Source organism: Lepidochelys kempii, chromosome 9, assembly GCF_965140285.1.
Source record: "Lepidochelys kempii isolate rLepKem1 chromosome 9, rLepKem1.hap1, whole genome shotgun sequence".
Lineage (NCBI taxonomy): Eukaryota > Metazoa > Chordata > Testudines > Cheloniidae > Lepidochelys > Lepidochelys kempii.
In genome coordinates this window covers 80,653,191-80,676,912 of record NC_136388.1, presented here as the reverse complement: position 1 = coordinate 80,676,912, position 23,722 = coordinate 80,653,191, and the positions used below count along the sequence as shown (strand labels likewise).

Here is a 23,722-nt window from a genome sequence, read left to right as displayed (position 1 = left end):
AGGTTGCATTTTACCTTCAACCCTTCCCTCCTGTTACCACCTCGAGTATAATCTGCTTTTACCTGTGTGAGAACTTGTGGCCCATCGCAATCCATTCCTTTTCTATTAGAACCTTCAGTTTCAAAGAGAGAGAGAAAGTAAATGAAAAACTATTAAGTTGCTTGGAAAAAAGTGAAATGATGCCTCAATACCACAGAATTCTTCTAGCTAGGCTTAGTGGATAGTATCTGTCGTACCCTGCCTATTTATCATAAAAGGTTGATGAAAATTATAAGATGATTTATGGAATTGGAACAATCCTCCATCACCAGTATTAGACTATTGCTGGGATAGGAGGTTATTCTGAATCTTATTGAGAATCTTTGTGCTGTCACTTTGCTGGTGATTTTGCTTTATTAACATAAGAATTAATTTCAATAAATGCATTACTACCCCCAGGAGACAAGTAAACCCTTTCAAAACATAACCCCACAGACCAGACATCTGGACATTTTTCTTGAGGTATATGCGAGAACCATCACTGTTTATTCCACTACACAGCTACTTCATTCTGAAGAGACCCAAAAATACCTTGAAAATTTTATTTTTAAGAACATATAAATGGGAATGTAAGGAGTATTCTATCAAATGGTACAGGCCTTAATTTCTGGCCTTAAATATAGCTGGATTTTTTTGTTTACTTAATTGAGATGTTTCTATTTTAGAAAAGTATGAACCTGCATAAAACCCTTATCAAAGAAAATGTATGGGATTAGCTTAGCAAGGACATGTACAGTGATGCACTGAATAAATGAATCGGTGCCTTAAAGGAATACCTTTTTAGACCATATTACATAGTCAGCCCAGAAGTCGTCATCCAGGGATTTAAAGAGCAGAAGATACCCATACACCTACATGCAGTATTTCTTTGGCAAATACATTATTTTGTTTTAATGGTTTCGGGATCTTTTTCGGGTATTTATTATATTCACCTGGGAATGACTACACTTTTATGATTCGTAAGGTACATTTTGGATGTTACAAAAATGAAAAAATGTCTTTTATATTATATTAGCACCCAGTGGTCCTGATCAGAATCAGAAGAATTTGCCGCTCCAGGCCAATGGGGGCTGCGGGAAGCAGCAGGGGCCAAGGGACATGCTGGCTGCCCTTCCTGCAGCCCCCATTGGCCTGGAGTAGCAAACCGTGGCTAGTGGGAGCCGCAATCAGCCGAACCTGCGGATGCAGCAGGTAAACAAACCAGTCTGGCCTGCCAGGGGCTTTCCCTGAACAAGCGGCAGACAGGCTTTGAGAACCACTGATCTAAAGTGTTTAATCAGGGCTTGTTTACATTCCAAACGCTTCACAATGCTACAATGCATATTTCATTTTTAAAACCCAAAGCATATCTGTTCTTACCATGAGTCCTTTAAAAGTTCTATAAAACGGGTCTAAGAGGAGGCTAGCCAGTGAACAGACCTGAGCTGTACGATCCCACCCATCTGAGCAGTGGACTAAGACACTGGCTTTTTCTTCTTTCACTGCCTGCCAAGAAGAGAATAAAACAGAACACAATTTAACAGCTTGGTAGTTGTGGTAACTAAACATAATCCCTTCATCTCACAAAGTCTGATTTATCTTTAATAGAGTTTCCAATCGGCACATTACAGAACAAATACAGAGACGTGGCCCTCACCTCTAAGAGTTTTCAATTTAACCTGAAATGTTACACAAGTTGGTGGGAGGTAACAAACAGCAAGGAAGAGTCGGGATGAGGAAGGACACAGATTTCAGAAATATGAACATGCAATTACTTGGCATGTGTATATTCATATCCATATAATATGTATTTGTATTTGTTGCTGACACTTCTTGTGGGCATTAAGGGGGAAGAAATCTTAAAGAAGGATGTAAATGAGGAAAGTTGACCCTATCGCTACCCTGGGACTGGGAATTTTCAAGGAAAATTAGGGGACAGAGGAAGATCATCACCCCAACTTCCTCCCATATTTGTGTCTCTCTTCCTTTGTACCGGTAGCAGAAGACTAATACAAAATCATTCCTCTTTTTTAAAAAAAAAGAGAAAGGAATTCACCATGGAGCAACCCAGAGAAGAGAGAATACTTATGCAAGGCAATTGATTTCTACCAATCATTTACTGCATTCCCTTTGCAGTTACTGAAGATCTGTTTGCGGCAGCAAATTTGCTCTTTCCACTTGATCAGAAGAAAAGTCATGCGCCTTACAATAGCCCATGGAAAAAGAGATCGGTGTTAAAAGTTCAAAATTATGCCATCCATATAGCATATAGTGACAGGAGATGACAAACACACTCAGAAAAACCCTCACTTAGAACACCACAATTTTTGCTAACTAGTGAAAGTGTTAAGAAAAGTTATGAGTTGTTTGCAACATTAATTACACATCAGGGCACCTAGGCATCTTTTTTAATTATTCAAATTGAAGTAAAATAAAATTGAGAACAAATGAACAGTAGGTAATGTTGCTCGTTGGAATATACTGGATAGGTCACAGTTTCAATCCATGTAGGAAAACACTATATTATAGTCACAAGACACACACAAAGAGACAGTTAGGTCTCCCAGTCTATGTCTTTACCATTGCAGGCTCATTTTCTACATTTTCAGGTAGAGAGTCCAATCTAGTGTTAAGTGTCCAAACAATGGGGCTTCCCCCACTTCTCTTGGGCAACTATTTCACAGCTGTCATTACTAACAGGAGGAGGAGGGGTGTGTGTGTGTGTGTGTGCGCGCGTGCAAAAAAATAAATTTCTCTTGGGGAAAGTTATACCTTAGCAAGAAAGACTCCAGCATCCATTACAGCTTTAATGTGCCGTAACCAGCCTGAGTTCTCCAGTCCAGTAAGAAAGTCACTCATTGAGGGAGATTTTGTTTCACACACTGAAAACACAAACAAAAGAATTGGCAGAGATTTCTCAAATGAAATGCACAGTAACCATGATTTTCTCAACCCCTCCTGTCCATCAATGCTAATCCTCCTCCACTGAATAATAGTGACACAGCTTGGTTGATCCTGAAAGCTAATGTTCTCTGAATACTGAAATACAGGAATCAATTTTCTCTCTTTAAAGAGATCACACACTATGGATAGTGTGTTTGAGTGTGTAAACACAATTAAAATTCTTTAGCTTGCAGAGGGCTCTAGCATTTAAGCCTGGAGTATCTTTTCCCTCCTTTCACCATTATAATCAAAATCTCATTTCAAAAGAGCTCTCTTCAACCAAGGCAGGTGATTTAAGGTTTTATGTGTTTACCCATCCCTTCATTATAGAACATCACACATACTCAGACACCACCAGCATATAATCACTATAAAACTGACTAGAGAAAGATGGGGAGTTCTAATTTCTAGGGGTAAATGACGTATCTCACCTTGAAGAGGGCTCGGATAATATGGTGAAAAGCATGGTAGAAAATGCTTATAATGTTATAGTTCAATAGTTCCTCAGAACCTCTGAGACACACTATCTTTGTCAAGGCCTTCTAGCCAAGGGGATAAAATAAGAATAAACTAGCATTTATTCTGCTTTTTCACCCACTCCAAAATAAATCATCCAGCATCAGGTCCTCTTGACTAGAGCAGTACTTTTGCATATGCCAAACCCCCTGTTCCGTCTAGCCTGATTTTTCTCCAAGGCCAATACCAAACCCTGGATCCTACCAGACCAGCTGATCTGGGCATCAGTTATTCGATCACTCCATAGCATTACACTGACAACCCAAATATTAACCTCCTATATATTTTGAATGACTGTGTTTGTATTATATGCCTCACAATTCTAGGCAATGGGACAAGACAGAAGGACTTATAGTATCAGCTTCAAAACGTTCCCCAGACTCTGCCAGCAGAAGGATGTTAATACTATAGTGAATAAGCCAGCAGGAAGTACTGTATCAATACTCTCACTCTTCTCTTTCTTCACTTAGGGTCTGAGTCCCCTTTCAGTTTTAGACCAGAACAGCTCCATTAGCTTCAATGGCATGGCTCCCAATTTACATCAGTATAAATGAGAGGAGAATCAGACCCCTAATCTCCACTGGTCCAGAAGAGTGTCCCCTCAAGTTCATCCCAAATAGCTGTGCAAGGCCCTGAGAATGTGCATTCACATTTAAAAACAAATGAAAAAAATAAAAACTACATAGTGCAAGTTGTTAACTCTCCTGCAGGAGAGTTCTGAAACCTACTCTCACATCACAGATTACTCATACCAAAATAACCCAAATAAAAATAACTTCTTTCAATTGCATTTCAGTATTTCATAAATTAACTAATGATCAGCTTAATGGTAAAAGGCTATGATCATCTTACTTGTTTGTTTTTATTTTATTTTTGTATGTGGTTGATTGTTTACTTTTAATGACAAAATTTGCTAAATATTAGCTTTTATTTTAGATGCATGGTAAAACTGAACACAATGCCTCTTATCAGATCCTTTTTTAAAGTATGCAGTATTGTTGCACTCATGTCAGTCCCAGGATATTAGTGAGACAAGGTGGATGAGGTAATATCTTTTATTAGACCAACTTCTGTTGGTGAGAGAGAGAAGCTTTCAAGCCTACCTAGAGCTCTTCTTCGAAAGCTTGTCTCTTTCACCAACAAGTTTTTAAAGAACATTTTAACATCAGCTAAAATACTGTAACACTTTGAGCCTTTTCTATAAGACTAGCACAAAGCCAGATATTTACTCTCCTTATCTTTTTTCTGTCCCATGCCCCGAAGTGCACATGCAGTTATGTACACAGGATGTGTCCATTGTGGAGTGCGAGTTACGTCAATAGGTGGCAACCAACACCACAGGGACAAAGGCAAGTGCCATACCTTCCAAGAGTTTCTGCAAGCTGCTCCGCATCACGTGGATGTTTTCTATGCCGATGAATTTAAAGCGAATGTTGTCATAGTTATCTTCATTCTCATAACCCTTACCAGCAGCTCGGTTTGCCATGGCATTTAACTGTAGAAATCAAGTGAAAAAAATGCATAAGCAAACCTGGCTCACAAATGCTTTTCATCTTCCAGAACATCAGGCAAAGCAAGTTCACAAAAGTGAGAGTGGTGGGGAACGTTGTTAGTTTTGGTTATTTTTGCCCATTAATTGTTTCCAATCGTTTTACTAAAATTACGTGTGTGCAGTCAACTAACACTAGGCAAAGGCTTAAGAACCTGGATGTCAATTTCAAGCTGCCTAACACAAAGTAGTACCAAAAGCTTGTTTGACTATAGAAGTTTCACTGTTATCACAACTGAGATTCATTTTCTTTTTAATTGAGAAGCTAGAAAAAAAAGCAACAAATAAAAGCAATAGTTACATTTGAACACATCTTTCATCTAGCAGAAATATTTTTATAAACCACCATAAATGTGCATGGTGCTGCAAAAATAATAAAAGGATTCCAAAGCACTTGAAAAAAAAAATAAAGAGAGTTTGTTTAATCTATCACTAAAATGCAACCAACTCAGAGGTGGAACATGGCAGCTGCTTATTAGCAAACCGCAACAATGTGTAAGTTTACAACAGCAAGAATACAGTATTCAATTGAAGTTGCAGGAAGAAGTTAAGGAAAAGGGATGTTGATTATCCAGAATGGAATTGAGCCAGGCCCATACTAAAGTTACCATAAAATCTAGAATGGTCACAAGTGAATAGGACCTCAGTTTTAACTCTCAATCCCAAATCCATGGATTTTGGAAGTGGAGTAGTTTGCCTCCATGGAAAGGAATGAGGTAGAGAGATTCAGAAACACAAGCCTAGTAGCACATAGTGAAAATAAATCTAGGTTATTTCATTCTCCTTAAACAGGTTAAACACTGGCTGGCGAGAGGGAGAAACGTGGCTAAATATAATCTCCTCCCTTGCCATCGAGAGGATTATCACTACATAGCCATTAATTTAATCATAAATGTCGATGGAACACCTGTCAAAGTACATGAGCACCACACAAATGCCAGATGAATGTATTATGATCAATGTTACTACAAACAAATGATTATGGAACAAATAGCACAACAGAATTAGCTCTAGGAAACACCATACTCAACAGCCGAAGACTTGCTGAAACATCCTCTATGTTTACCTGGAGGCGACACCTGATCTGCACCTTGTGTGTCCCATTTCCAGTCTAATACAGGCCATGCCAATATCCCCTAATAGTAGATGAGCTCACGACTTCAGATTCAAAATGGCCAGCAGTATAGAGCTGCTTTTTTTGTAGTTGGATATCCTCATGCAAATCCTTATGTTCCAATTTCCTTATGCCTAGAACTCTTCATGAATAGGTCCACAACAGATGCAGACATCTCACCTTGTTTTCAAGCTATTTATGTCTCAAGACGTAATCATTAGATGTTTCAGTGCAACTTCATGCAAGCATTTCCCAATCACCTAGGACAGAGCTATTACTGAGCCAACATCCCAACAGTGACGTTTTAGCCCTGAAGTGCCATTACTGAGGTAAAAGGAACTCCGTATACTGTAATGGCAGGTTTCACAGTGCACTAGCAACTTTTATGCTCTCCACTGCAATATTCATTAAAATTACTTTTATGTCAGAACATTGCAGGAACTGCACCTCTTCAGACTGTATGAAACCAGATAATCCTTGAAGGCCACTGTGCCTCTGAGCCACACCAATACTAGCACTTCGGATTTGTGCAACCAGTACTTTAAACTCCCCTCTCCATGTCAATGATAAACTCGGGGCCTAACCTCTGTACTGGGACCCATTCCACTGCCTCAGTCAACCACTAAAGGTCATTAAAGTTGGGCTACTCTTAACTATAACGTCAGATAATCTGGTATACTCTAGGAACGAGTGCCCCTATGATCACCGCAGTTTGATCTCACACAAACGAATGGGAGGAGGGGAGACATTAGGACCAAGAACAGCAGCTGGACACGGAGTTCATCATTAAGGAGCGGTGAGGTGGACACCAGTTTCTTGGGGAAGGAAGGAGTGGCCTCTGACATCCCCCACCATAATTTTAGCAGAGCTTCCTCATACTATACTAGGTTAGAGATCTGAAAACCATGATCCATTGGAAGCAGTGTTGACATAACAGATGTGAACTTTAGGAACATCCACAAATCCCATTAAGTGATACCTTTGGCCTTGTGTCTACAACATACATGAAGGGACTCCCTGGGTTGGCTTGTCTAATTGCCTGCAGCATCTGTTCATCCTCCACACAGCGAGCACTGAAACCAGAGAGAGGCTGGCTACAGCGACATATGGCAGCCTGAAACACACAATAGTTTACTGTAGAGAAAAGATCAAAATCAGGAATATTTATTGCTTGGAGGGACACGCTAAAATTTGATGGGGATGGTTCTAAGCCTGGTCTCTGTTTAACTGTAAAGCTTCTGTCACGTGGACAAATTAGTGAAAAATTCCAGCTCATGCTTCTAATCTTCTCAAGAGCTTTGGGAGTCTCAAGTGGATTGTGCTTCTATGGAGACAATTATCCACCCTCCTCTCAAATGCATTGCTCTTCTGCCTAAGGACTTCTATCTGTTGTAATAATTGGGCCTCCAAATTTACCTTAATCATGCACTCAACTGTTAAAAGTATGTGGAAGTTCATAAAATGCCATAATAACCTATAACAACAAATGTGGATGGAAAACAATGCAAAAGGGAGATCGAATAACTGAATAACTAAACAAAAAGGCCAAATTGATCCGATTCAAGGTCTGTGTTGAAATTATGCTCACTAAAAACAGAAGACGTGGAGCTGGAAGTTAATGAGCCAAAGCTTGTATGTTGGATATTAGGCCTAATTGGTGGACAACATAATGAGGGTGTGACACACTATACCTTAGGGAAGTGTCTTATAACCCCCATATTCCTCATCTGTATATAACTGTGATATTGCATATAAAGTATGCCATGTGAGGTAGCAGGGAAAAGGTTATGATCAGCTGAAAGACACTGTTCTATCTAAATATGCATATCACCAATACATATGAAATTATAAGAATTGTGTTGTATGGTTTTCACTAAAATATGCTGTGGGTTTGGGAGGCACCCAGATACCAACTATACAGAGACATTGACAACGGAGGTAATCAACAACCAAGGGGGTGCTGTTGAACAGACATCAGCCATTGTCCAGGGAGGGAGCTACAATGAATGACTCACCTGCACTGATGAAGTGGTGAACCAATTAATAAATCTGCACTGCTCATCTTCAGCAGTGCAAGACGGTATATTCCTGAGGTAAAGTGCTGGGAGCTAGCGGGATTTTGCTAATGCCTTTCTCTGTGTGATTCATGAGCGGCTCTGGAAGCATTCATGCAATCTAGCTGAGTGTGGGGCTCCACATGTGGTTGTGCTGCTGAGTGATAACACCGCCTGGAGGGGCTTACTGCTTGTCACTAGCAAGGCATTGTGAGAGACAGTCCAGGCTGGAGAGAGAAAGGGACAGAGCGGTCCCACTGTCCCAGGCTGCACCCCGGCGATCTCGTCACAGAGGGGATGGGCTATTCCACCTATCACTCCCATCTTGGGTCCTTAAAACAAATATTTTGTGGGGAAAAGTACTAAAGGACCAAAAATGAACAACAACAGATGGAAAGAACAGAGAAGGCTACTGGAGCGAGCTTCATATCATGGATGCCACTCCCACCGTTTCCTGGGACTCCGGGCCTTAACCATCCTGATCCTGAGAGGTGTCTTGATCAGAAGGGGCCGGAAAGAGAGGGACCCAAATGACGTTACCTTCTCTACCAGCTCAAGCTGAATCCCAACCACCACGTGCAAAGACAGTTATTACTATCTTCAATACTATCTAAGAGACTGTCAAACAAGGGGACCTTTCTTTCTAAGCCTCGTCTTTAACAACAACAGGATCTCCAGCCCAACTCAACTAAGGCCTGGTCTACACTAGGGGAGGGGAATCGATCCAAGACACGCAACTTCATGAAAGTGTAGCTGAAGTTGACGTACTTAGATCTACTTACCACGGTGTCTTCACTGCGGTAAGTCGACTGCTGATGCTCCCCCGTTGACTCCGCCTGCACCTCTCACTCTGGTGGAGTACCGGAGTCGACGGGAGAGTGCTCGTAGGTCGATTTATCGCGTCTAGACTAGACGCAATAAATCAACCTCAGCTGGCTGAGGTCTCTATATAAAAGCCAGACATTGTTTAACACAGTTTAAATGTTGGACAGTGACTGATCTATGTTCACGTTTGGCCCATTTATTTTATCTCATACATACACTATATCCCAACTGTTGCTGTCCCCCTTCCCCACTCCCTTTCCCTTGTTCTCACTTCCTCTCTTCATGACTTTAGTTAGCTATTACTGATCCATACTTGTAGCAATGCTGAATTTGACCATAAACTTCAGTAGTTTCTGACAACACAACTCCATGCAATTTGTTGTGTCAAGACAAGCTTCCTCAGGAAAGCACCTTGAGCCTAACAAGTTAACTGTGACAGGATTTTGCTCATCTCTGTGCCTGAAACAATGCTGAAACAACAAAGTTAAAAAAGCTGCATTCTACTCTTCAGTTAGAACAAACTCCACTTATTCTGAGTTAATACAAAAAAAAATAGGGATTTGTTCCAAGCTATTTCCTTCTGTTCAAAAGTCAGAAAATTGAGCTGAGTTAAGCTGCAATTTGTTAAAGATTGTCCATTGTAACTAACTTAGTTTACAAACCCAAAAAGCCATTTCTTACAATTGATCCAAGTGAGATTTCAAAGAGGAAGCTTGAAAGGATCATGCTTTTTTTATGTTGGTGTAGAGGACAAGCTTTGCCAAGTGACTGTTTTATTTGGGGAAAAGAGAGTCAACTTCTGATAGCTGAAATTGTGTTTGCTTAGAAATTTCTTCAAAACGTAAAAAACAATAGTTACACTTGCATATACATTGCTCATAGAAGGATCTCAAGTGCTTTAAAAAACAATTAAGCCTCAACTCCTTATGAAATAGGTCAGCATTACCCATATCTCATAGGATTATATCAGGTCACATTGCAAGCTAGTGGCAGAGAGACAACTCCTGGCTTCTGTTCTAACTCTCCAATTCTTTTAACAACTTGATCACATTCCTTCCCTATATTAAAGCTGGGTGGGCAGCAAGAAAAATAATGAGAAGACGACCAGAATGTGCATAACTAACATTGTTTTCTTTGTAAAGATAGGAAAGCACTGGGATCCGCCCTCTGCTTCTGAACTTGGAACTTCCAAACACAGTTGCTTTATTAGTAGCCTTTGGCACCACTATTTCTGGAGGGTACGTGTTGCAGACCTAGAGTACAAATGGGGGGGGAAAATTCCAAATATTAAATTTGCCAGCTTGATATTAACATGCCTGAATAATTAAAGATTTGTTACTTAGCTTTAATAAATAGTAACCATGGATCAGCTTGATATACAACCAAAATTAATCTTTCAAAAGATTAAAATAATTAATGCTGTTTTTCAAACATGTGAAACACTATAATTAATATGGATGCACGAAATTAAGTAAACATTTGATATACTAATTCCAATTTGTCCTTGAAGAAACAAGACAATAGCAATGCATAAAATAGTAAGATTATACTAATAAAATGCATCTTCTGAGGATCGTGGCTCATGTAGGAGCAAAGACTAGAAGTGAAGACAGGTTGTTCTTACGTTAAATAAAATAACTGTCCCCCTCCAATGCCCTGTGCATCTTGGAATGAGCTCCAACCACACAGAGCATATACTCAGAGTTCAGTGTTACCCTGATACTCGAATAATTTTCAGCCCCCCAAAATTTTTAAGGCTTGGCGTCTTTTCAGTGTACACTTCAGACAAATTATTCTCAAAGCCTGGCTTTACTTAAATTTGTTGTTTGTAAACCTAAACTGGGAAACACTAGAGGAATTAAAAATAAAGAGATCCCGAATGAGAGGTATACACTGAAGCCTAAATTTCAAAAGTGACTAATGATTTTGGGTGATCAACTTCAGATGCCTGAAGAGGCTTAATTTTCAGGAAGTGCTGGGAGCAACCTTTCAGAGACCTCAAGTTGGGTGTTCAAAAACTGAGGGACCAAAAATTACTGATCACTTCTGAAAATTTAGGTTTGTGTTCCTTGGTGGATATCCATTGCCTGGTGGCAGAATTATACACACAATACAGTTTAATAGACTGCCTCCTTTCTCAGAATTGACTGCTTTGTCTTTTAGCCAGGAAAGAGATCTCTCCATGTACAATTTCCAAAGAAATATAGAGAACATTTTAAAGCAGGTGTCTAAATAAGTGATGCTTAAAATCTTTCTTGGCATAAAGCTTGTTGGGTTTAACTGAGCTTAAAGAGAGGAGAGAAGGCAGCAACTGGCAATAGCAGCTCAGTAAGAGTGGAAGAATCAGGGATTTAGGCCCCTTTTTTCTGAGAGAGGATTGAAACCAAGTAGAGAATGAGCCAGTCCTTTTTTACTGCTTTTGTTCTTTTCTTTTTGCTCCCAACCTGAAAAGGCAGAGTGGTTCCACTGCTCCTCCACACATCAGATACCCACCTGGGTATGTATATATGGGGAAGGGGGTTGGGAAGGTTCCCTTTTACCTAGGGAAGCTAAAGGAATCTTAGTTTCCTGGTGAGTTTGTTTGATGCTTCTCTAGAAAATGAATATCTGGTATTTTCCCAGTGGGATCATGCAAATCAAGACGACTCTGCAGCTCTCTGCTCTTTTACAGTATCATGATCTCTGGCTTCATATCAGGAAGATGATACTTTAGATAGACTGAGCTCACTTCTGTCAAGGCATCAGTTATGCAGCAGTAGAATGGCTGTTCCATGTCATTAGTACAAATAAAAGGATGTTGCACTGAGTGGCTACTCTGCACAATAAGAAAAGGAGGACTTGTGGCACCTTAGAGACTAACCAATTTATTTGAGCATGAGCTTTCGTGAGCTACAGCTCACTTCATCGGATGTTACCTCATAGTCCTTATTAGCATCCGTTATTTCCCAGAAGTCATTTGGAATTCCCATACGCTGATAATCTACTTTTAAATCAATCAGCTTCCATCCAATCTCCCGGTTATCTTTAGGCATTTTGGGGTTATAAGAAAACGCATAAAGTTCTTCAGGTTTCACTGGGGAGAAGAAATTTAAAAATTAAGTAGAGAGAAAAATTTAATACACTTGCAAAAGAAAGTCAAATGTTCCACACTTTCTCCTAAAGATTGTCCCTGGGGTCAGGCACACAGGGCAAATCACCGTTCTGCATTTAGATTACAACTAAATGAAAGCTAGTAGAAGCAGACCTTTTCTGGTTCTTTGGCATATCATCATACCAAATGTTTAAAGCAGTCAGTAAAGAATGATTGGGAGACCTAGAAACATATGTACGTTATTATACCACACCAGGGGACTGAAGAAAAAAAATACAGCAAGTTACTCGTACTTTTATAACATGAACAACCAACTATACTAATAGTTTTGCTAGTAGTTTGTTATGCACTTCTCCCCCATTCTCTTTAGAGGAAACCTTTGCATGCATGCTATTAGTGACAACGTGTATTCAGTCTCCACTCAATGATGAAAACCCTGTAAACATTGTCCATCAGAAGGTATGGTCTAAATTACCACCTTATAACTTAAGATATCATGTATGTTGTACAGATTCTTTACCTATGTTACTAACAACATCATAGATGAAAACTGACACAATCTGAAGTATTTACTTTAATTTTCACCATTTCTTTTTGTTCACTTGTGGAACTTTATTCAGCCTGAAAAAGGTATCTAGTCTGCTTCTCGTGCACTACCAAAATGTTGTTCAGGGCATCCTGAGAGCACAGAGGTATGGTTTAAATAAAAAAAGAAAGTTAGTGAAAAACATTTCTAATCACATTAGGTGATACATGATAGACTGCCTAATGACAAAAATGAGTTAAGAGCCTCTCAGGATCAAGGACTATATTTATGAAGGGCAATATGTTAAGGGCCAAAACTGTACATATAATGTTCATTCATATATACATATGATCCTGAGATGCATTCAGATTCATAATTTTAGTAATTGGGAATTGCCTCTACTCAGGATCCAACTAGATCAGGTCCATACATAGCACCTGTACCCTGTACCATGATGCTAAACAAAATACAAACATCCACCACAAAACCAAGCAAGCACTAAAACAAACATTTTAAAATGAATAACTTTTAAAATTTTAATTTTACACTTAAAGCAATCTATTTCCTACTTAACAGGTTCCTTTAAGAATACATTGGCCTTTTCCAGCAATGCATGAAGAGTTAATCTATAAACAGCAGAGAGCAACTAAAACTAACAGCTTCTGCAAAGAGTTCACACAACACAGTTCTTATCAGCCTGTAGCTTCCCATTTCAATAGTGTGCTCTCCTTCCTGCAGGAAAACTTGATAGATCTCTGGAGTATTACTGTCAGCCCAACAAGAGCTTCAGGCTGAGCCTGAGAAACAGTAATTCCACCATCCCCTCCACACCACACCTCACCTCCAATTTCATTCCTTCTCTTCAAAAAATGCAAATCCTGTCAATAACTCACTCAGTTGATACTCAAGACAGCAAGCTCTCCTGAGACAGACTGAGTCCTGCCAGAGTCTGATAAAGTACCCAGCTTGCTAAACAGGTAACCCTCAACTGTCAATCACATAATAGCAAATAATGAATAATTATTTGCTCTGCCAAAACAGATGAAGCAGGCATGCAAACAGAAATCTTAACCTGACAAGAGTAAATTGTGAGAACCCATGAATAGGACAGAATAGTTACAGTAAGTTACATATGCAGCCACAGGGCAATAGAAACCAACTAATTTTCTATTTCCTGCAAGTGACAGTTACCACAGTATCTGTAATATTTCATAGCTATAGGACAATAGCCATTAACAGAGCACCAGAAACTTGTATATGATCATATGCCAGATTACAAAGTTTTAATTCTAATACTGTAATAAGGAGACTGAACAGCTCAGGAGATAAATGAAAGTTTTTATCATACTATATTCCTCTAAGTCATCAGTTCAAACCCAGTCCAGGGTTCAAGCACTTTGCTGGGACAGCGTGGGCAAAGTCTGCACTGCGTCTGTACGAAGGACTTCATTTTACCAGGCTGTCAGTTTAGCATCTTTCACCAGTACTAAAAAAAAAGAGGATCATAAAGTTCTTCTGGGATAGCAGACTAGACACATTTCAGAGGGCATCAACAATTCTGCCTTAAGACTCTCCCAACCATCTCATTTACACAGTAATAAATACTAGGGCTGTTGATTAATCAGTTAACTCACGCGATTAACTCAAAAAAATTAATCGCGATTAATCGCAGTTTTAATCGCACTATTAAACAATAGAATACCAATTGAAATTTAATAAATATTTTGGATGTTTTTCTACATTTTCATATATATTGTATTCTGTGTTGTAATTGAAATCAAAGCGTATATTATTTTATTACAAATATTTGCACTGTAAAAATGATAAACAAAAAGTAGTATTTTTCAATTCACCTCATACAAGTACTATAAAGCAATTTCTTTGTCATGAAAGTGGAACTTACAAATGTAGATTTTTTTTGTTGTTACATAACTGCACTCAAAAACAAAACAATGTAAAACTTCAGGGCCTACAAGTCCTCTCAGTCCTACTTCTTGTTTAGCCAATCGCTAAGACAAACAAGTTTGTTTACATTTACAGCAGATAATGCTGCCTGCTTCTTGTTTACAATGTCACCAGAAAGTGAGAACAGGCATTTGCGTTGCACTTTTGTAGCTGGCATTGCAAGGTGTTTACGTGCCAGATATGCTAAACAGTCATATGCCCCTTCATGCTTCAGCCACCATTCCAGAGGACATGCTTCCATGCTAATGACGCACGTTAAAAAAAATAAGTTAATTAAATTTGTGACTGAACTACTTGGGGGAGAATTGTACATCCCCTGCTCTGTTTTACCCGCATTCTTCCATATATTTCATGTTATAGCAATCTCGGATGATGACCCAGCACACATTGTTCATTTTAAGAACACTTTCACAGCAGATTTGACAAAATGCAAAGAAGGTATCAATGTGAGATTTCTAAAGATAGCTACACCACTCAACCCAAGGTTTAAGAATCTGAAGTGCCTTCCAAAATCTGAGAGGGAAGAAGTATGGAGCTTGCTTTCAGAAGTCTTAAAAGAGCAACACTCCAATGCGGAAACTACAGAACCTGAACCACCAAAACCGAAAATCCACCTTCTGCTGGTGGCATCTGACTCAAATAATGAAAATGAACATGCGTTGGTTCACACTGCTTTGGATTGTTATCAAGCAGAACCCATCATCAGCATGGACACATGTCCCCTGGAATGGTGGTTGAAGCATGAAGGGACATATGAATCTTTAGCACATCTGGCAAGTAAATGTCTTGCGACGTCGGCTACAACAGTGCCATTCGAATGCCTACTCATTTTCAGGTGACATTGTAAACAAGAAGCGGGCAGCATTATCTCCTGCAAATGTAAACAAACTTGTTTGTCTGAGTGATTGGCTGAACAAGAAATAGGACTGAGTAGACTAGCAAGCTCTAAAATTTTACATTGTTTTATTTTTGAATGCATTTTTTTGGTACATAATTCTACATTTGTAAGTTCAGCTTTCATGGTACAAGTACTGTAGTGCAATTTCTTTATTAGGTGAATTGAAAAATACTATTTATTTTGTTTTTTTACAGTGCAAATACTTGTAATCAAAAATAAATATAAAGTGAGCACTGTACACTTTGTATTCTGTGTTGTAATTGAAATCAATATATTAGAAAATGTAGAAAACCTCCCAATACATTTAAATAAATGGTATTCTATTTTTGTTTCTCTATGCGATTAATTGCGTGGTTAATCTTTTTAATTGGTTGACAGCCCCAGTAAATACTGCATTTACTTGCAAGCTACCAGCCCTCTTTTGAGGGCCAGAATTTTGTGCTACAACAGTGTGCTAAGTAAACAGCAGCTCAACAGTGGTGGAAATGGCTTAAGATTTCAAATCCTTCCTTCCTGTGCTGATTAGGGAAAGCCAACAGCCTAATAACCAGGGTTTTCCCCATTGCACAAACATACTTGCCAATTAGTTGCCTCTAGATTTCAAAACAGACTCACTCCTGAGTACCTGGCTGTGAAAGTTTAAGCAAGGATGTATACACTTCATGACAATCCCGTTCGTGTCCAATGACAAAGTGTGCCACACGGAAGTTCTTGCAGTGAATAAGCAATGGACATCCAAATGTGGTCAGAGGCAACTTCTCCACGGTAGCTATATGATGATGGAGAATCTGAAAAACAGGAAGGGAGACTAAATCTTTCTGCACCAGCTGACAAGAGACAATTATAACCAGATACGAATGATTCTGCAATAATATTTGAGAGAAGTTTCTGTTTATCTAATCATTTCCTTTCAGCACCTCGTTTAACATCACAACCTCCTTCTTTGCTAATTAGTGACAAATTACCTAGCAAACATGAAAAATCCAAATAGCCCCTCAAATTGGGTTATTTAACTAAGGGGTGGACAACAAAAAATTTATTTCCTTTGCATGGTCAAACTGCACAAAGGAAAATAAGAGCTTTTCAATTATAATAGCTATTGATCAGTCTATTTTTGGTGCTGGCAACTACCTCCGTTTGGGGGAAAATCATGGACACACACTTGCATTGCTTAATGCCAACATTAACTAGGATGGAAATGATACATTAGTCACTGAATTGCAGTAATTTTTTAAAAAGATGACTCACAAGATACTGAATCTTATTCTCAAATGAAAACAGATACACTAGCAAATACAAGAAACAAGTTCCTGGAAATTTTAAATTTTAAAAAGTTCTGCAGATACAGAGTATAAGTCTGCTACACCACATCGCACATCTTCACCAGATACGCTACACTGGCACAGCTGTATCAGTGCAGCTGCACCGATGTAGCACGGTAACGTAGATTTGCCCTCAGATTGAGGTACTGCTGCCTTCAACTCTTCATACATCCGAATGCTGTAAATTAAGATATTGTGGTCTAGTGTATTGAACTTGGGGGTGGAAGTCAAGCAAGCAGGGTTCTGTTCCTGAATCTAACACTGTCTCTATGTTTGTAAGACACTTTACATGAAAGTCCTATAAAAGATTATTATTATGACCTCCAAATTAATGAAACCACAATTACACACAACCAGAATCAGAAATTTTAATTAATACTTTTACAAGTTCCACACATTACAACATACCCATGTTTCTTTCCGGACTTCAGCTGAAGCATCTACGTAGATCAGATGGGTAGCTGTCAGGTATAACGTCCCATTTGCTGGCTTCCTATTGGTATAACGATCTAGTAATTTGACATTTTCTACCTGCAATATGGAAAAGGGAGGAAAAGCAAATCAACTTACAGCTGAAAGGTCTGTAATTTACATCTGAACTGCAGCAGGTATAAATGTTCAATGCACAGCTCAGAAAGGATGCTTGAGTAAAGGTTTCTTCTGCAACATTAACTCAGCCACATTGCACATCCTGTATGTTTTATGCTACAGATTAATAAAAGATAGACTCTTTCAAGGCTATTCACCCCAAATGATTAATTTTTGACAGGCAATTAACATTTTAGTTCTCTCTTTATCAAGCATTACGGTAATTGGTGAAAGGCAGGCAAGTAGATTTTGTACCTGAGATGGTCATAAAAGTTTGCCATTTTGCAAGCTTGTAGAGATATTTTAAGATTTAAGAAAAGACAGGAAGGAAAAAATGCTGCAAGTGTAACATGACCAAGTTAATATTGTGGTAGAAAGAGCCCTCTGGAATTTCCTATACTTCTGGATGCTTGATTTCTCATTTCTAACATTGCATTCATGTTGGGTTTTGCACTTAGTTTACCGAGTATGTAGTTTCTTAAAGAGAAGGAGAAAGTACTAGTAACTGTCTATATAGCAGAGTTCTTAAATATGAACACCCATTTTTCTAAGTCACACTAAGATAACCCCATAGAGTCAATAGAAAATTACAATGCTGTGAAAAATGTGAACTTATGCTTAAAGTTTAAAATTACTGAACGGATTTTCTTCAGGCTCATATCCTTCTTTGATGAGTAGTTGAAATAATTTTGTTTTAGCAGATGAGCAAAAAATAGTGCAAAAAATTAGTTGGAATGTATACAGGAAGTATTTCTCTCTCTCTCACACACACACACCCAGCCACCCCACACCCCCAATAAAAACCAAAAGTAAAACGTCACCATTGGACTGAGAGAAAGCATGGAACATTTCAGGCCAAAAAGAAAGGTAAGAAAATTCTAAGCAACCGAAAGGGGAGGTTTAGAGGTTTAGCCTCATTTCAACATTATATATTTTTAAATCCATAGCAATAAGCACTATAGTGGCCCTTTATCAGTCCAATAAGGAATAGCTGAATGGACATTAAAGTGCCTAGTGCAAGTGTACTTAATTATCCCTATCAATACATATTTGACCTAGTGTTTAATACGTTTTATAACTAAAGAGTAAAAAAATTGTTAACTTTACTGAAAGGGCCACACCAATGAACTAACAGCTGGCAGGATATGCTTACCAAGCAAACGTAACATGTCACTTGCAAGATTACCCACTGTTTTGAAAGTTATTTATATTTTGTTTTATTAAGTTGCCCTCTGATTTCAGCCACACACACCAGTGTGGTGGAGCATTCTGGAACACGACAGAGTTAAAATGTACAAGAGCCCTACTCTAACCACTTCATGGACCAGTATCCTTGAAAAATTCCACTTGCTACAACCAGTTATACTGGGGAAGTGTCACATGTCAGTGACTGAAAATACACAACAGCTGTTAGTGACATCTTAAATAAATGTGCGGATGTTCAAAAATATGCATTCTTTAAATTAAGGCAAAGACACAGAACATTAATTGGAAGAAACTTATGTTTTAAGCTTGAATCAATCCTGTCAAAACATACCAGGCTGAAAGTAGAGCAAGTCAAAAGTAATGCCTTTTTATTTGTTGGTATTTTCTGTTTTCAATTAAAACCCAAAGAATCGCATGAAATTTTTTTGATGAAAATTAAAATGTTTACCTTAGATTATTTTTGTGGGAAATAAAATACATTTCCCAAACAGCTCTATTTGACTGTGTCTAGGTCTGAAGTTCTAGTCACAATGACTACAACATGGGAAACAGCAGTTCAAGCTCATCCACAACATCCCACCCATGTGACTCCATTTTCATCTTAGGCTTTGTCTACACTGCGCATCACAGCAGTACAGCTGTGCCACTGTAAGATTTCCCACGTAGCCGCTCTTTGCCGGCGGAAGAGAGCTCTCCTGTCAGAAGAATAAAACCACCCTAACAAGCAGCAGAAGTTTTGTCCACTTTTAATTGGTAAAAGCTTTTGTCAGTCAGGGGCGTGTGTGTGTGTGTTTTTCACATCCCTAACGGACAAAAGTTTTATCGACAGAAGCGCTAGTGCAGACATAGCCTAAATGGATCACCTATAGAACTGTAAAGCATCAATTAGCACCAATCATCGAGGCCATGGTGCATATCATCATAGAACTTGATTGATGTAGTTAAATTTACTTCTCTAAGGTCACCGAATAGCTAGGTGGCAATTTTGTTACTACCAACTTGAGTTCAATTTAAACAAGTGAACAACTGCCCAGTTGCCAATCCTCAAGTCATCCCAAAATGAACAGTTTAAAAAAAAAATCAACTATGACTCGTGGTCACTAATGACCTAAATAAGATGGGGTTTTTTGTTTTTGTTTTTTTTAAACAAATCAATGAATTCACCCTTCTTTTAAACATAAGTGAAATACTTCTAGAGGCATTTCATAAACACTACTCACCTTAAAAGAAGTTAGAAGGTAGCAACATCACATATTTTAGAGCAGCCTGAGAAACTAATTTGTAATTAGCCTCCTCTCCCCAAACACTGATCAGCTCCAGTAGCTCAGCATTGCTCCAAGCAGGGGATTGTTTGCTCTGTGGCATAGGCATTGTCACTTAGCCAGATAAGTGAGCACTTGCCAAGAAAACAGGAAGGGGAGTTTCAAAGTTCCAGGGGCTTTACAGGGGGAGGAGTGGATGTCTGTTTACCAGAGCTGCTGGCCAGAGTGGTCACCTAGGCACTGTGGGATATCTTGCAGCGGTTAAAAGTTCTATAAACAGGAAGAACATGTCTTCATTTGCACATCACCGACAAGAGCTGCATGCTTCTCATGGAGGTGGTTTTCTTTCTGTGGTGAAACTCCAAGTTTCACTACAAAAAGTCATTGGCAAGTGTAGACACTCCCACAGTTTTTGCGCAAAAATAAAAGGACTCTACTTTAAATGGCAAGTGTAGACATACCCCAAGTAACACACAGTATCAGATAATAAGTACTGTTCATGAGTAGCAAAAACCAAAATTCTAAAGAAAAAAAATACACAATGCTCATGATAGTCCATAAACAAAGCCATTAACATAACTTTTGATGTAATGAAAAGAAGTTCTTGTTTAAACACATTGGAGACTACAACAAAATCAAACTAGTTAGTCTAGTTGTCTGAATCCAAGACACTTGGTAGCTCTCAACCATAACTCATCTGTTTGTCCAACACATCAGAACAACTCAACAGCCAATGAAAAAATCCTGGGTAAGGATACCCACCTCATCCCTAAAAAACTGAAAGTTTAATGAGCAAGTCATTTCATCTCACCTTGAATCACATGTTCATTAGTATTTTTAAAAGCATCTGCTCTCAACGAAGCAACTTCAGACTTTGAAAGTAGCAATAAAATACACTTAGATCAGTGAAAACACCTGTGAGCACACAGCATCCCATCATCTAGTGCAAATAAAACTTTCATTATGGGTTTTATTTTAAATATCACAACAGAAAAGTGCAGTAAGCACAGATTATAAGAACCATGCTCAAGTTCCCACATATGTAACTCAAGAGCAAACAGATACTCTGACCTCATAATTAAACAATGAAACCATCACACAGATAATCATGTTCTTTATACCAAGGGTTTAATCCCACACATCCTACTAATATGAGCCCTCCAGATTGCAATTTAAGATCTGTTAACCCTTCATGTTATTTTATGCATTCATAGAACATCCATCAATGTAGTAATCAGATACAATTTTGACCAGCAAACAAGAATTCACAGAAGTAGAGGACATTTAGAGATCTTTATATGATATACAATATATAAGCTTTATTATTTTTACTAAATTAGTAACAGGGAATCTTGACTGATTTCTGATAATCTAGAGAATTTTCACTGTTGCTACTAGGTATCTGTCAGAGCCCTGGTAAGAAAAATGGGGCATGTCAAAAAACAGAAGCTTCAGAACCCCAAATCTATAGTCCAGGCCCAAGGATGGAAATGATCAGACCTGGGACTAAAAGCAACTGAGAAGAAGAGAAGTGGAAAAGCTGTTTTAGGGAGACTGCCACAAAGAAGATAGCTGGAGTGAGGGGGGGAGGGGAGAGAACAGTTTAGAGCATTTTAGGGAACAGAGATTGGGAAGTAACAGAGAGAGGTTTTAGGAGGCTGGGAAATGGGGTTTCGGAATCTAAGGAGAGGATGAGAGGTTTTCAGGGACACTGAGGAAGCTATAGGAGGAAGAACAGTTTCAGATATATTTGAAAAGCAGGGAGAGCACTTTGGAAGCCAGGGGGTGGGAGCCCAAGGGGATGGAGGGGAACTGGGGAAGAGGGGGCAGGAGGCAGGGAGAGAAGCAGCAGAGCCCTAGGGGATGGAGGGGTACTGGGGAAGCCAGGGGAGGTGGTTGAAGACAGGGAGGGGAGTGGGGAGCCAGACAGGATAGAGGAGCACTGGGAAAGCAGAAGTAAGGGGAGCACCGGGGAATGGAGGGGAAGTAGAGGTAGGGACAGAAGCCGAGTTGGGGGGCACTGGGGAAGCAGAGGTAGGGACAGAAGCCGGGATGGGGGGCACTGGGGAAGCAGAGGTGGGGAAGGGGGGCGGGGAAAGCAGAGTTGGGTGGCAGAAGCCGGGCTGGAGAGCAGGGGGGCACTGGGGAAGCCGGGGGCTGGGGAAAGCAGAGGTAGAGACAAAAGCCGGGTTGGGGGGCACTGGGGAAGCCGGGGGGAGGGAAGGGGGGCGGGGAAAGCAGAGTTGGGGGGCAGAAGCCGGGTTGGAGAGCAGGGGGGCACTGGGGAAGCCGGGGGCTGGGGAAAGCAGAGGTAGGGACAGAAGCCGGGTTGGGAGGCACTGGGGAAACCGGGGGGAGGGAAGGGGGGCGGGGAAAGCAGAGTTGGGGGGCAGAAGCCGGGTTGGAGAGCAGGGGGGCACTGGGGAAGCCGGGGGCTGGGGAAAGCAGAGGTAGGGACAGAAGCCGGGGGGGAGGGAAGGGGGGCGAGGAAAGCAGAGTAGGGGGCAGAAGCCGAGTTGGGGGGCACTGGGGAAGCAGAGGTAGGGACAGAAGCCGGGTTGGGGGTCACTGAGGAAGCCGGGGGGAGGGAAGGGGGGCGGGGAAAGCAGAGTTGGGTGGCAGAAGCCGGGTTGGAGAGCAGGGGGGCACTGGGGAAGCCGGGGGCTGGGGAAACCAGAGGTAGGGACAGAAGCCGGGTTGGGGGGCACTGGGGAAGCCGGGGGGAGGGAAGGGGGCGGGGAAAGCAGAGTTGGGTGGCAGAAGCCGGGTTGGAGAGCAGGGGGGCACTGGGGAAGCCGGGGGCTGGGGAAAGCAGAGGTAGGGACAGAAGCCGGGTTGGGGGGCACTGGGGAAGCCGGGGGGAGGGAAGGGGGGCGGGGAAAGCAGAGTTGGGGGGCAGAAGCCGAGTTGGGGGGCACTGGGGAAGCCGGGGGGGCAGGTAGCGCGGACAGGGCCTGTATCGGCGGAGTCCCCGGAAGGGGCGGGACGCTGCCGCTGGAGCCGGCTGTCCTACCTTCGGGGTGGTGATGTGCTCCATAGCCGCGGCCCGACCTGCCCGCTCCCCTCCTCATTCGAGAGCCACCCTGGGTCACAACCCCGCCACCTCCTCCGCCATCTACACAGGCCCGGTCCCGCCCCTCCCGCTCAAACACCGCGAGACTCCGTCGCGAATCCGGCATGAAGCCTAGGTCGCCATCTTGGCAAAGGGCAACTTGCCCATACATGTGCTGCTGCGGGCCCATGACACAAGTTGTAGGGGTTAGGCCAAAGGGGCCTGAGTCTAGACTAGAGGGGACGCCGGCCTGGCCAGAGAGGTCTGGGCAGAGACGTAGCTGGGCAGAGACATAACTAGGGCTACCAAGAGGGTTAACAGCGCCCATGACTTTAGAGCAGTTCTGAAGGGAGCCTGTGACGGTCCCAGCAGCCATTTTAAACAGGGGCTCCAGCCCTCCATGTGGTAGAAATGGGGTTGCCAACCCTCCAGGATTGGCCTGGAGTCCCCAGGAATTTAAAGATTAACCTGCTATTAAAATTGTGTTATGTGAGGAAATCTCCAGGAATACAGCCAACCAAAGTTGGCAACCCTAGGTAGAGAACAGCTCAAAATCAGGCACACTTCACGCCAGAGTTGGGAGTCCATGCATTATTGTTGTTAAAGTCTTGTGCCAGTCTCATGGGTTTTGAGGTTACGACTCATGATTTGTTAACACTCAAGATTGGCAGTATTTCAACAAGGCCATGTCTAGAGAAGTCTATGCAAGGGCCCAGGCCAGATGGGCTGGTACAACCTTTGTTATGTCTTAAATTAAGCATTTTGTATCCCTTTGCCCTGGATTCAAACCCTT

General features: G+C 40.9%; 1 protein-coding gene across 8 annotated transcripts in view; it reads right to left on the bottom strand.

The window, feature by feature from the left end:
• MTMR8 (myotubularin related protein 8) overlaps positions 1-23,026 on the bottom strand; it is a 39,118-nt gene extending 16,092 nt beyond the window's left edge. For 3 of the 8 annotated variants that reach the window (XM_073361063.1, XM_073361065.1, XM_073361070.1), the window contains exons 1-10: positions 22,891-23,026; positions 17,230-17,352; positions 16,125-16,287; positions 11,935-12,092; positions 10,144-10,272; positions 7,120-7,254; positions 4,840-4,972; positions 2,791-2,900; positions 1,399-1,524; positions 63-112 (exon numbers count right to left, since the gene is read on the bottom strand). In XM_073361063.1, the coding sequence (XP_073217164.1) occupies positions 63-112; positions 1,399-1,524; positions 2,791-2,900; positions 4,840-4,972; positions 7,120-7,254; positions 10,144-10,272; positions 11,935-12,092; positions 16,125-16,287; positions 17,230-17,352; positions 22,891-22,914 (1,151 nt within the window). In that variant the 5' untranslated portion in view covers positions 22,915-23,026. Of the gene's footprint in view, positions 1-62; positions 113-1,398; positions 1,525-2,790; positions 2,901-4,839; positions 4,973-7,119; positions 7,255-10,143; positions 10,273-11,934; positions 12,093-12,683; positions 12,789-13,984; positions 14,086-16,114; positions 16,288-17,229; positions 17,353-22,890 lie in introns of those variants that run through there. The other 5 variants (XM_073361066.1, XM_073361069.2, XM_073361071.2 and 2 more) reach the window with 5 other exon arrangements.
• Positions 23,027-23,722: the final 696 nt, after the last annotated feature.